General features: G+C 41.4%; 1 protein-coding gene across 1 annotated transcript in view; it reads right to left on the bottom strand.

Annotated features, from left to right (window-relative positions):
• Window positions 1-15,238, bottom strand: part of Abca13 (ATP binding cassette subfamily A member 13) — a 449,044-nt gene that overhangs the window by 204,095 nt on the left and 229,711 nt on the right. Inside the window, exon 41 of the mRNA XM_017802262.2 lies at window positions 5,812-5,914. Coding sequence (XP_017657751.1) covers window positions 5,812-5,914 — 103 coding nt within the window. The remainder of the gene's footprint in view (window positions 1-5,811; window positions 5,915-15,238) is intronic.

Here is a 15,238-nt window from a genome sequence, read left to right on the forward strand (position 1 = left end):
GTAAGTGGTGGTGAAGCAAAACAAAATTGAGCTTTCATTCCAAGACTTCCATTATTAAGAACCATGACATGAGTGGATAAACCTTCACTAGTGTATGTAAAGGACACTCAGTTCCTCCCACATCCCAAAATGCATGCGATGTTATATGTACACACAGAAGGCACCTCTTTTAATTGCAAGGGCCAAACAGTGTATATGCCCTTGTGCCTCACTGGAAACATAACTGCTTCTCTCTGGTGTTTGGGTATATTATGACCTTGTATAAAAAAGCAGACAAAACTGCAAGTATTCACTTTTTGTCAGCACTAAGTGTTTATAAAGGTGTTAAGGTAATACTTTTACCTACTCTAGGCCTTTTAAAAAGACTTGCCAAGAACCTCTTTCATGAATACAAGAGAAAACAGTATGGGAAAATTGTATAACTAATGTCTCCTGAAGTTTTCTTATTCAAAATAATACCATAATAGACTTAGGACAACATGGAGAACATGAACATCATCAGATAATCAAAGTCTATTCTGGCATAGCATTACCCAGAATAATAAGACCCGATTCAAAACTGTCTCTAATACAACAATATATTGGCATGCTGAGGACTTAGCTGGACTCCAGTTGAATCACAAATACAGTCTTCTGCAGAGTACTCAATGGAAATTGGTGGCGCCCTCTATAAATAACCATTTGAAAAGCAAATTATGGGGCTGGAGAGCTGGCTCAGTAGTTAAGAGCACTGGTTGCTCTTGCAGAGGACCTGGGGTTTGATTCCCAGCATCCACATGGCAGCTAACAATCATCTGTAACTATAGATCCAGGAGAATTTGATGCCCTCTCCTGACCTCTGTGGGCACTTCATGACTTTGGTGAACTTACACACATGCAGGCAATACACATAAAAATAAAAATAATAAATAATGTATTTAAAAGACAAGAGAATTATTCGTACTAATACTAAGGGTACTGAGATGAATGTTATAACACAAGCAGTTGGGTTCAGGCTGTGTATTTGCTCATATATGTGTTTATGGTGGAAGATGGTATTCAATTCCTACACAATGCCACTATTCAGTGTTTTCATATTAAATGTGTGAATTGTTACATCATTGTGTTAACCATGATAACAAAAATCAATCAGTTATACTCATGTATCAGTCAACTACAGTACCAATAATTGAAAATCCTACTGAATAACAGGAACAAACCCCATCTTACAGATTCTTCATTTTATATTTCAAATAGTGTTATGAAAAGGAAAATGGATAATAGGTGGTTTTTTTTACTATAATTGGAATAATTACATCTGTGGCCACATAGACTGTGGCCCTGTCCCAAGAAGTTCAGGCTCATACTTCTGTAAACAATTGAGCTCAAAATTCCTCTTATTTATGGCATGTTCTACATGCCATAGATCTGACGTTTTTACATGAATTGGATAGTCTAAAAGATATTTTGGATGGGTAAAACATTAGAGAGCTTCCATACCCAGAAGGAGCTCCCTTGTCATTATAACATTGCTAACATCTATATTAGTCCCCTTAAGTAAAACAGTAGTGATTGTGATTAGGAAAAAGTTAAGTGTCACATTTTGGGAGCATAGAGACAACATAATGCTACTTTGGATATCTTTGCTCTACAAAAATACATAAAATGAAGCTTTATGGGACTAGACACTTCTAATGACCAAACCAGGGTTCAAGAATTCAAGCACATTGCTTCTATTGGGGTGGTGGTGGATAGTTGTGCTTTTTTGCTTTTCTCATTGTGGCTATAACTGTGCTTTCTTTTGGTGCAGTATAAAGAATCAGATAAACCAATTTTTTCAACCAAAAATTACTATGGCTGCCGCCATGCAACAATTCAATAATAAAGGTGGAGATGTTGGAGACCACTGCCCTGATGAACACTGCTGAAAGCATACTTGACATACATGCAAAGTCACAACCAGTCAAGACTGTCTAAGATGGCAAATCAACATAGGTATGTATACAGATGCATGTTCTGAAGTGCTGTGTCCCTTGTGTTTAGATTAGATGAAGAAGCTATGCCTTATTCACACTGTTCTATGAACATCTGCTCTTAGCCACATTTTACTGCAAATAGTTTCCTGAGTCCCTGTAGAGAAGCATCCTCTGATGTAACTACATTTGTTTCTGAATGCCTGCTCAGAGTACCTTATCCATTCTAATAAATTTGGAAGTTAGAGACTAGAGGCCTTTTCAAGCAGGACAGAGTGCCTCCTGTTCCCCCACTTTCATAGAGTTAAGTGTCCCATGTTTTGTGTGATACCACACTGTCCCTCTTCTGGATTTTCCACCACCTTGCCATGTAAGATGTAGCAGGTGATGAGGCTAAGACACAGAGGGTTCTTCTAGAACTGAAAGCATCAGCCAGTCAAAAAGCAAGGACCTCAGTGCTGAAATCTCAAATTCTACCAACAGCCTAGATAAGTTTGGGAGAGCCCTTGGATGTAGATGAGAAAGCTGACTGGACTTGTACCCTGACCTCCCGAGTGGGGAACTCAGTTATGTCATGCTCAGGCAACTAGCCCCAGAGAAAGTAAGGTCATGAATGGGTATCATTCTAATCTGCTAAACTGAGGACAGTTTGTCAATAGCAAAAGACAACTAAAAGAGATTTTGGTCATTAAAAATGGAATAATCATTATAACAAATACTTAAAGGAGTAGGGATGGTTCGAAATCAGATGGTAGAAGTGAGTGAATTAACTTTAAACAGCATGACAGAGGTAATTTAAATGTCCCTGAATGCAGTATTAGAAGTATGAGCTTCAAAGATGCTGCCCATGGCAAAAATGAATGGAACATGCTAAGATTATTGTGCAAGGGTTGAAAACAGCAAAAGTGATAACAAACAGCAAAACCATTCCTTGCAGTTATGTGGAAAGCAAGACTGGCCCACAAAAAATTTCAATATTTAGCTAAGGAAAGTCCCAAAGAAAATTTTGAAGGTGCTGTCTTGTTTCTTCTTGATGGTTGTAGTAAGATGAGAGAGGAGAAACAGTAAATCGTGGGAAGAAATGTTAAACAATAAACAAAATGATTTAAAATTTTCAGCCTCAACAAATTTAAAATACTGGTAAAAAACAAGAAGAAGAACTTGGGGGTGGGGGGGGGCTGGAGAGATGACTCAGAGGTTAAGAGCACTGACTGCTCTTGAAGAGAACCCAGGATCAGTTCCCAGCATCCATATGGCAGTGAACAACCATCTGTAACTCCAGATCCAGGGGATCTGACACCCTCTTCTGACCTCCATGAGCATTGCATGACATGAGTGCACTTACGCACAAGAAGGCAATACATCTATACACATAATAAAAATAATAAGTAAAATATTTTTAATTTTAAAAGAGGACTTGGTAAAGAGATAGTGTGGGTGCTGAATGCCCCCAAGACTTGTTCCCAAGATGGAGCTTATTGGGACTTAGGTGTTTATTGGGCCTTTAGGAGGTGGAGCTTTGAGAGGTTTTATGGTGCAACTCCAAGGACATCCATGACTCCTCACTGACTCCCTCCTCTTTCAGTCCTGGCTGATGAAATGAGCAGACCTGCTAGGCTGCATGTTCTGCCTGTCTACAGGACCAAAGTCGTTATGTACTGGACCCTTTCAAACTGCACCAACATAAGCATTTTCTCTTTATAAGCTAATTATCCCAGATACCTGTTATGGTGTAAATCTAACACAAATGACAAAGCACAGAGAAAAGACCAAAAAAAAATTCAAAAAAATCTGAAATGTGAGACTGTTCAGTCACACAAAGGAACCTTTGAAACAACTAAGAAGAGAGTACTGTCAGCAAGATGAGCATTAGAACCAAAGGCCTCCTCTACAGAGGCAGCAAGGAACTACAGACTGACTTAACTAATTGTACAGCAACTCCAGAAAACTAACTAAAGATCTGTATTAGCCAAGAAAATCTCAATCACCCTACCTCCTAAATAAATGAAAGGGGGGGGGAGGGAGGGAGGGAGGAAGGAAGGAAGGAAGGAAGGAAGGAAGGAAGGGAAATTTATGCTAATGAGTACATAATATATAAAGATGTCATTTTGACAACAGTAACAAAGTAAGGTTGCACTATAAATGAAGATTCTGTATATGATTACTGTCAACTTTGTATTAATTTAAGATAGTTCAACATATTTTATGATATATAATCCTATTGATAAGCACAGATTAAAATATTCATAAAATACATATTTTGCATTAAAAAATACAAATGAAGAAAACAGAACCAAAATATGTCACTACAACAAAATAAACATAAGAGGAGAGATGGTGCAATGGTTAAGAACACTTGCTGTTCTTCCGAAGGATCTGAGTTCAATTCCCAGTACCCACATGGTGACTAAAAACCATCTATAACTCCAGTTCCAAGGGATCTGACACTCTCTTCTGACTTCTGTGGATGATGCACATACATGGTGCACTTACATACATACAGGCAAAACACTCATACACATAAAATAAAAATAATAAATAAAATATTTTTAAATAAACACAAAAGAGTCAATAATGATTGGAAAGGGGAATAGAAAGCTTTAAGACATACATAACAGAAATGCATACAAAAAGGCATAACAAGTAGAACTGTATCAGGAATTCTCTAGGCTTGAATAGATTAAGCCTCATATCAAAGGTGCTAAAAGAACCTAGTCACAAAGAATTTCCTGTATCATTCCACCCACATAACATGCTCACGATGAGTAAATAGAGAGAAATAGGACTCATGCTTGAGGGTTCCTAAGGCTGGAGGGATGGGCGTCTTTCAAGGTGATGGATAAGTGACACACAAGGTTCTGCCTGAAGTATTAATAATAAACACAGTCTAGTATTGCGTGCAGTAATGGATGAACAAGTATAAAAACCACCAAAATCTGTTTTTTAAATGGGAAAATTGTCAGGAATAAGAATTATAGCTCAACAATACTGGCATAAAGACAACACTGGAAATGTTTCACATAATCATTATGGAAATGTAAATTAAGACCATAGTTAGAACCCAACCAAACATTAATTTTGAGCAACTAATGTAGATGTCTTACACCTGAAAACACCAAGAACTGCAGAGAAAGTGAGGTGATTATGACACCCATACAGTGCTGGCGAGCGTGCAGTAAACATCTGTTAAACATTATGCTATATTTAATTGTAGGGATTTAGCCATGTGGGGGGGTCAGTGTCCTTGAAGCTCTGACATCTCTGATGAAAGGGTATGTGACCTCCTACATCTCTAGAGCCCAGCTCTGTGCTTCTTGGCCAGTTGTTGCCAACATGCAATAAGAATTGAACTGCACCAGAGCCACGGTTTCTCATGCAGAAACCAAACCTTGATTCTATTCAACTTCTGACACCCACCCAAGGAGATCTGTGTGCAAAGGCTGGGACAGAGGCTGTTGACTACAAGGCCCATATCTGGTGGCTTCTGAAACCACGTAGACCCATTAGCAGCATATGGTTACCCCAGATTAACACACTGTGGACGTAGGTAGCACTGGTTTGTGATAAAGGTAAACCAAGATAAGCAAGGCTCACCATTCTAATTGAATATAACGAGAATTTTCTGGTGTAATAAGCCAGATTCTTCAGAAAAGATAAACATCTTCCTTTCAAGCCAGGATAAAAACCTAAGCTTTCTGACTCTGCCCTGACTTTGCTCAAGCACCCTCACCACGTGGGGTCTTCCTCCCTATCATTGGCTCTAGGTTCTTACTATTCTGATCTTTAAAAAACAGATGTTGAATGAGGTTGGTGGCCTTTTTCCTCAAGCAGAATTACAATATAAGTTCTCTGTACTTACAGTGGCCGGGAGAGGGCCCAGAAGGTCTCTCATTCTGAAGCTCTTTGGTTCCTGGAGTGATGTAAGATTTTTTGTTGGTATCTTGCAAAAGCATCAAAAATACCTTTTGAAAATAAAATAAAGGAGTTGTATATGTTTCACATGTCTTCACACATTACATTTCTTCTCTTTTACCTCTCTTTTACCTTAGGTCATGATAACAACATACAACAAACACATCCCATATTTCATTAGTCATTCATGTAATTAGTGCACTTCTAAAACCATATGAGTCTCCATAAGCAGGTCCATAGGCCTCCCATAGGATGCAAAGCTGAGTTTGACAGGACAGCAAACTCTGGCAGTGACACACGTGGAAGAGGCCTAGGTGGGAAAAGGCCAGGAAATGGCAGCATCGTATGACCAAGTCAACTCCAATTTGCCACTCACTGTGCCAGCATCTTAGAAATCTCAGACAATAAACTTAGGAGCCACACATTTAAACAACACAGTTTAGGGTGGTTGCAAAACCATCTATAAAAGCCCCCATTGAAAGTATGCTCCACAAGGGTTAGCATGGAACACTTCACTAAAGCAGCCAGTTTATGGCTCATCGAAGTCACTAGTTAGTATGACCTGGAAACAGAAGTCCAACTTCAGGGTATTTAAATCCAGAGGTGAAGTGCAAATCAACAAAAGTATGATGAAGAAAGTATGAATCAAGACAAAGGGGCTGGGTATGGTGAAACCTTCAACTGCACTTAGAGACCTGGAGGAGACTTAGGACAAGATGCACTGAAGATTCCCAACATCTACCAAGCAGAGCTCATAAAGAAGAGTGCTTTGGGTCACATGCAAAAGTCAAAAGACTGCCATGCAGCAGCACTGCCTAATGGAAAAGCGCTCAGGCTCTGCTGTTGGCAACACTAGGCCAGCTCTGTGACTACAGGCCTGGGACACCATCACCTGGGCTCTGGGAATGTCTCATCTGTAAAACCAAGCATGATCACAACAGCTCACGTAGACTTTGGAGGCTCTGTGCAGACCCTGGATGCATAGCGTCTGTGCTCTTATGTCCTCATCCAAAATTCACTAAATATCCCCTGTGGTCATGCACCAAACAGTGAAGCATGGTGTACCGTCTGTCACCTTTGGTACAGGCTGTACATATGCTCCTCCTCCCTCCCATCTCTGTACACATCCATGGACATCCAGGTCCCTGGGTCTCTCTACCCTTCTAGGGACTTCTGTTTAGCCTCATTGCTCATCAAGCAGTAGCTCACACTCAGCATGCCCACACTCATCCCAAACTTCTGACTTGTATAAACAGCATTACAAGTCTGATTCCTTTAAACAAGCAAAAAAGCATGAATATATCTAGGTGTTCCTGGTGTGCCCCTTTCCACAAGGGAAGACACATGGAGAGGGCTCCAGAGAGAACAGCAGCGAGTGAGCAAGCCTGAAGCGAGACGTATGCACTCTCTCTTCATGTGGTTAATTAATTTGGACAGAATCCTACTGAGGAAAACCTGTATCCCTGATGCTCATGAAGGTCAGGAGGTTTCATTACATCTCAGGTAGTTACTTTATTTGAAAGATAACAACCTTTGCTGAGTCCCAGCAAGACCTTCAAGAAAAGTCATAGCACTGAGCTCCCCAGCTGCAAACAAAAGCCATGTTGACCATGGTTTATAAGGACACTGTGTGTATGTGGCAGACATGCAGCCCTGGACAAACTATTCACTCTGTGACTCAGCTTCCTGGAATGCCAAATGGTGATATAAGACACATACTACAGGACTATTGTGAGCAGAAAATGTATTTTTAAGAGAGAAATGAGAACCGTGACTGGCATGTAGATAGCTCACAATGCCTCATCCTGAATAGCCAGAGGATACATACATATGATAAGCTTCATCATGTAGTTCTCAAATCAATCCAATAAGATAAGTATTGCTATCCCCACTTTAGAGCAGGGCTTGGAGGCTTAGCACAATAAGTATTCACCTGGCACATCCATACAGAATTAAATTAGAGACAATAATGTGAGCTAAGAATCATTCATCAAATAAAGGTATTCCCTTGAATTTTATTATAAATGAAAATTTTATTAATGGTCAAAGTAATTAATTATGAATATCATAAAGCACATTTCTACAAAATAGATGCATTTTATAACAATCTTCATGTCTCATTTTAAATCTTTTTTATTTATTTTTATTTTATGTGTATGAGTGTTTTGCCTGCATGTACCTAAGGGCACCAGTGTCATGTAATGCCTACGAAGGCCAGAAAAGGGGCATTTTATCCCCTGAAACTAGAGTTAAAGATGGTTGTCAGCTGCCATGTAGGTATGGGGAACTGAACCCAGGTCCTCTAGAAGAACAGCCAGTGCTATTAGCCAGTGATCTATCTCTCCAGACCTCTACAAGTCTCCTTTTTAAATTTTCCATCTCTTCCTGCACTCATTAAAAACATAGTGTGAGTGCTGTATACATGTACAAGTCTGTAAATGTCATGTGTGTTGTGCGAATGTGTCGGAGAGGAAGGCAAAATTAGGACACGTTTTTGCCCTCAGTAATCTCACAGATCAGGTAAGGATGTGATAGGAACAATTACCACACTAGCAAGCATCTGGGTGCAAAGTGTAGAGAGTGTCTCCACCTCTGCCTGTGAAAGGAGGAAGGCGAATCAGACACGGATGTGAGGTGTGCCCTCTAGTGCTGGCTCCTCCTAGCTGCAGGTACATTGACCAAGGGTCTCTGAGACTAAAATGTCAATGAACAGAAAGCCCCCAAAGGTCACATTTTTCAAAAACAATATGACATTGACTACTGTAGTCAATGGTCTAGGCTCTTACTGGCAGACTTGCTTTTGATATTTTGAGCTGTAAATCTCATGCTAAATGGAGCTATTGCTATTATCCATGAGCTATTGCAAGCCTCCCTTTTGTGCCTCCTGAAACCCTCACACTAATACAGGATGCTAAGTTTTAACGAAAGAAAAATATAAAAAGGCTCCCAACAGTCCACTGGGTTTGGGAACTGGAAGTCCCCATTATTACTTTAATATATTCCTTATCATCTGGCATATATTTTTCTATAAAAGATAACCTATTGTGTTTCACTTGTACTATTATGAAAAGATGCACACTACTGCAAAAATTCCCATTACAGATAAGGTTATGAAAGGCCTTCTGATATAAACACCCTTACAGAAGGGACAGAAAGAAGATTTGGCATCTGAATGAGGATAAACATGTGATACACCAGCTACACGTTCTAGTTTAGGAAACACCTTGCATTTGTGTGCACTTGGTATGGAAGGGCATCACACACATACACCTCTTCCTGATCTTTTCATGCTTGTTCATGTTTCAAGTTTTCACTTGAAGCTGCACAAGGATGAGAAGCCAACTCAAATGGGCCAAATTGGGGCCCATACCTGGCTGTCATCATACACAGGGCTAGATAGTTATTTCCAGTCTCATCTAATGGACACATCTCACTGGAATTAGCTCTGGCGTCTCAGTTAACAAGCCATCACACTGGGCACACTAGTCCTATTTTTATTCAAACAAAATGACTGAAAATGAAATGGGATGTAATGAAATTAAATCCCAAAGATGCTAACTGACATAAAAATAATATATAATTGAGCAAAAACAATATAGCTTTAAGTGCAATGCCTGTGGAATTTCTGTTATTACTTTTTGAAGAGAACAAATTAAGTAGTTTGGAGCTATTTCCTTTGGGAACTGAAGTCTCCTCACTTTAGAAAAGTTTCTGGGTCTAAGCTGTTACTGTGGCCCAGTGTCAGCTGCCCATTTATTGTGCTACCAATTTCTGGGGCTGGAGTACAGCCGTTCATCTGCTGTGCTCTGTTTAAAAGGCACTGTCAAATAGTGTCAGACCCTAGGTGTCATCCTCCCTCAAAGTGTCAGTGTGATGGACTACACCAGGAAATGCCAACACAGGATGCCTTTTGGCTTATGTGCTGAAGAAACCAATGAAGTTGCCAGATTTCTGCAGGCAGTGACAACAGAGCCAGGCCGAGGGATGACACTGCCAGAGGGAGACTGGGAAAACTCTGTCTAAAATCTAACATACACTGTATTTTTTTCAGAATTTCCTGAATGATACATATCTTGCTTTTGTTTTACTTTTGATAAGCAAAAGATGGCACTATGAAAAGAGCTTAGGTAATAAGAAATAAGAAATAGAAACATAACAAGAGGTACTTGGAATTCTCCAAAAGCAGGGCTCTGGCCACAGCTGCCCCCTGTAGTGTCACACAGTGAGCTGCACACAGCAGACCTCTATCACACAGGAACATCCTTGCACAGGAAACTGCTGCTGCGTCAGATCACCTCAGACACAACAATCTAGTACAGCACATCTGTTATCTTATGGTTCTGGAGGTCCAAAGTACAAAACAGGCCTTCCTGGACCACTGCTGATGAAGAACCCACTCTGGCCTCCATACTTCAGACTGTGACCCCATCCTCTGTCTTCCAGCTTCTGGTACATTGTGATGTCAACTTTTCTAGTTTGAACATTTTGTGGGCCCCTAAAACAGCCCTGTTTTATTGCTTCAGGTCCACCCATAAAATATAGGAACATCTTCACACCAGAAGTTCCAAAGATGTGAGCATTTTGTGGAACTCTTATTCATCCTATCGAGAACTATCACACCACAAACACATCTCTGAGGCAATGGTATTGATTAGATATGTCCTTAGATATTTTAAAGACAGAAAATAGAGTGGAAGATGATGGCCTCCAACACAATTAAATTCCGACTCCTGATGTTGGGCAACTCAGCACCTTTCTCAGATTCAGTCTGTTTGTCTATATAGGGTGTAGAGGGTGGTAAATTAGATAAGGTATAAAAAGCTTAACTCTAGATCAGGCTTGGGGTCTATGACACCCTAAAATACCTCTTTGTGAACAGAAAATGTAAAGGATGGGCCCCAGGGCCCAAGTCAGAGAGACAGAAAGAAATCCAGCTTCCTGGAACACTTGACTCTAGGATTGTTTTAAATAAAGAAAATAAAGTTGAAGCATCCTTCACCTAAATATATTATATTTTTGTTACACTAAGCAAAGGGTGGTAGAGACGAGAGAGAAAGAGAGAGAGAGAGAGAGAGAGAGAGAGAGAGAGAACATGTTCTTTCTCACAATAGCTAGGACCTGTTTTCTCTGCCTCCCTCCCTCTTTCCTTCCTTCCCTCCTCTTTTCTGATGATCAAGGCACCAGATTAGTGTTTGTGGCCAGCATAATTATGGTGGAGTTGGAGTGGGCAGAACCTCACAAGACATCACTGTGGAGATGACCTGGAGATGAGAGCAAACAGGTGAATATCAAAGACTACAGTCAAGCTTCTCAACTTCAGGCACGGGAGGAACAAACAAGGATTCAGGAAATGCTGAGTGAATGCTTCATTTCTGGAGTGGACTTACGCTCTTGATTTTCAGTATTTAGTCAAAAGAGAAGTAAATGAAGATGTGACACTTTATCTAAGGGAAAACCTAAGGCCAGCAACTGCTCCATTCCCTATAGATAGGGAAACCAGAACATTTTGGAAAAGCAGTTGTCTCTGGAGGTGATAGAGGGCAACTTGTCAGAAAGTAAAAGCTGTTCAAAGAAGGGAAGAGCAGAAGACACAGAAGTCAGCAAGAAGTAGCTGCCACTGCCAAGCCTGGTGTGATTTAAGCATCTAAGTAAGTGGTGCCCAAGATGAATGAATAGAAACGAATAACTAAAATGGGAATCCATGAGTCGCCATTGATCAGAGCAGGTAAATGTGGTGGAGAGACTCTTCTCTAAGCATGTGTGAGTGATGGGATTACAAAGGTCTCCAGAGGGTAAATGCTATAGTAATAGTCAACTCAGGCAAGGAACTTCAGAGGATGCTGAAACTGGTGGGTGAAGGAAAATGGGTGATGGAAAGTCTCAAAGTAAGATCTCAAAAGTAAAGAGGAGGGCTGGAGAGGTGGCTCTGTGGTTAGGAGCGTGTACTGCTCTTCTAGCAGACCCTGGTTCAGTTCCTAGCACCGTGTCAGGAGCTGGCATCCTCCTGTAATCCAGTTCCAGGGGATCAAACACCCTCTTCTGGTCTCCACAAGCACTGCATTCATTTTCACAAACACATGGACACACGTGCACACATGATTAAAATGTAGAGAGAGGAAGGAAGAAAATTCAGTTTAAGTGAAAGCCTACAAATCCCTCTACATCTACTTGGTCAAATTTCTTCCCACTATCATGGAGATTAGCTCTACCAGGTAGTCAGGAGCAAAGAGGAAGAGCATCATCCCTAGAATATCCCAGACAAAAAGAGCATAAACTGGTTCCGTTATTAGGAGATAGCACAAACTCATGTTTGGTATTCAGGTCTCTGTGCAATATGACTGCTCCGTAGTCTATTAAGAGGCCATGAAGTCAGGATACAAGAATTGCTGCTGGCAATGACTAATGAGGCATCCAATGGACTGCAGATTGTGATCCTAGATTGCACCTATGTCATCATCATCATTATTATCATTATTATCTGTGTGTTATGCATGTTGCATGTGAGGTGTAGGTGTATGTGGGAGTGGGTGGGTGTGTGGGTGTGGGTGTGTATGTAGTGAGCACATCCATGCACACACATGCAGAAACCAGACTGCCCTATCGAAACCCAGAGTGGACCCTATGCAGCTACCAGCTCTGGTGACAGTGATGTGTCAACATGGTTTCCTAAATTGCAGCAAATGCACCACTTTGTAGGGGAGCATTAATAATGGGGTAAACTGGATAAGGAAGTAGGGTTAAGTGGGAACCCTTTCTACTCTCTGCCCAATATTGCTGTGAAACAAAACTGCCCTAAAAATTGTTTAAGATAAATTTTAAAAATTAAATTATAGCCTATGTGCTCTGTCCAAGTTCATCTTGAAAGGAAATAACGGCATTAAATCACAGCACTGGACTGGAGAGAAGGCTCAGCAGTTAAGAACACACACTGCTATTCCAGAGTACCAGAGTTTGATTCCCAGATCCCACATCAAGCAGTTCACAAACAACCGCCTGTAACTCCAGCTCCAGGGAATCCAGTTCCTCCTTCTGGACTCTGCAGCCATCTGCACTCACGTGCACAAACCCACGTGCAGGCACATATGCATAGGTGTAATTCAAAAAATAAATATTAAATCTAAAAAAGAAAAATGGACTGGAGAGTTGGTTTAGCGGTTAGGAGCACTGGCTGCTCTTGGAGAGGACCCAGGTTTGGTGGCACCCACATGGCAGCTAGCAGCTGTCCATGGTTCCAATTACACAGCATCCAATGCCTTCTTCTGGCTTCTACAAGCACTGTGTACACATGGTATACTTACATTCATGAAAGCCAAACACTCACACATATAAAATAAAAATTTTAAAACCACAAGCATCGTTGTCCTTACCATGATTCCAGGCCTCTTCCCACCAAAGACTCATGACAGCAGGCAGGGAGTCAGCAGAAAGTCACAGATATAAGCAAAAGTACTGCATTTAGCGGACCACAGCTGTCCAAGGAAGAGAGTGAGGAAGGGAGTAAAAATCAGACAGAAAAGCCACGGCCATCCCAGAGGAACATGCGCCTATAGACTGCTGGGAAAGCAGAGTAGAAACCGAGGAGTAAGAAGAAAGAGCAGCCCCCCCAAACCAAGCCAGGTCCTTACTCCTGAGCCTTATGCATTCCTGCATGAGAGCTCCCTGCCACCCAGTGGGAGGGCCCTGTGCAGGACAGTCAAGAGCCCTCTCTAGAGAGTGGCTAGTTCTAGAGTGGCTAAATCTATGGTTTGGATATGGCTTGAGTGTCTCCCCCAAAGATGTATGTGCTGGAGTCTTATGCCCCAATGTGGAGGTGTTAAGACACAGTGGAACTGTTAAGAATGAGGTCTAGTGGGAAGTCACTGGCCGGGGTCATCCTTGAAGAGGGTTTGATGATGGTCTGGAAGAGCTGGTGCAGTGTCTCAGGAGAGATTCGATCCTCAAAGAGCAGGTTATTGTGAGACAGTAATCCTAGCCCCTCACTAGCATCCCTGCTTCCTCTCTTGCCATGTGTCTTCCCAAACATGCTCCTGCCATGTTGTCATCTGCTATGGTGTGACACAGTCAATGACAGTCATTAGATGCCAACATCAGTCCACCCAACCTTGGGCTTTCAGCCTCCAAAACCATTAGCTGAATAAAGTCCCTTCTTTAAAAATGCCTAGCCGCCGGTATTTCTTAAAGTGATGGAAAGTGGATTAAGATACCTTGTCATAACAAAAGAATGGCACTAGTCCAAATGCCACACCCTGTGGTTGGAATTTCTTCTCCCAAAACTCTACAGTGTGGTTCTTCCCATGCTTGCTAGTTTACAGTTGAGGGCTGTGCCTGGGGAGGCTGTTCTCTGTGAGAACATGCATAGTAGATGACATGGAGGTGGGGCTCCACTGCTCTACATCCCAGGCTGGCACTAGGAGCCCCCATTGTCTACCCTTCCCATCAGTCTATCCTTGTGGCCGGCACAGACAGCATCAAAGAGAATTTCTATCATACACTATCCAGGCTGGGGTCTCCCATGCGGATTGTGATAACTTCAAAGGTGGGGGAGGGAAGCATAGAACTCAGTTTCTGTTTCTGTGTGGAACCTATGAGAGGTAGAGCATTCTTAATACAATAATTACATCCTAGACAGACATGTCCTTACTGACTTCAGTTGCAACAGGCTACAGCATTCTGTGACCCACCTAGATGAATTTTTCAATTGATCTACTTTACCTTTCCTTAAGGTAACACTTACAAGAGGAGAAAGTGACTCAGAAAAATATGTTGCTTACTTGAGTAACACAAGCAAAGCAAACACACAGCCCACAGGGTGACTCTCCTGTCCTCTGCAGACTTTCTGTTTTAATCTCACACATTACTGAAAATCTAATCAGACCTGAGGCTCTGACAGAAAAGGGGAAGAAGAAGGATACTAAGTACTAAGAAGAGGTTAGAACTCTTATTTATAAATAAGTCTTTCACTAAATATTGCACCTACTAACCTTTCTCGTGCCTCTCCTGTCACTACTGTTGATCACATAAACCAGAGTAGTTAACTAAGCATATCGAATCAGCCTGGTCTACATAGTGAGTTCCAGGCCATCTAGAACCACAGGGGCTACAGAGAGACCATGTCTCAAAAAATCCACATATAATTATATATGTGAGTGTGTGGGTATAGGTGAAGGTTAACTAACAAAAATCCTGGGGCTAGGGAAAGGACTCAGCAGTTAAGAGCACTGGCTGCTCTTGCAGAGGACCTGGGTTAGTTTTATCCACATATAATATATATGTGAGTGTATGGGTATAGGTGAAGGTTAACTAACAAAAATCCTGGGGCTAGGGAAATGACTCAGCAGTTAAGAGCACTGGCTGCTCTTGCAGAGGACCTGGGT

Source organism: Nannospalax galili, unplaced genomic scaffold, assembly GCF_000622305.1.
Source record: "Nannospalax galili isolate Female #2095 unplaced genomic scaffold, S.galili_v1.0 scaffold304, whole genome shotgun sequence".
Classification (NCBI taxonomy): domain Eukaryota; kingdom Metazoa; phylum Chordata; class Mammalia; order Rodentia; family Spalacidae; genus Nannospalax; species Nannospalax galili.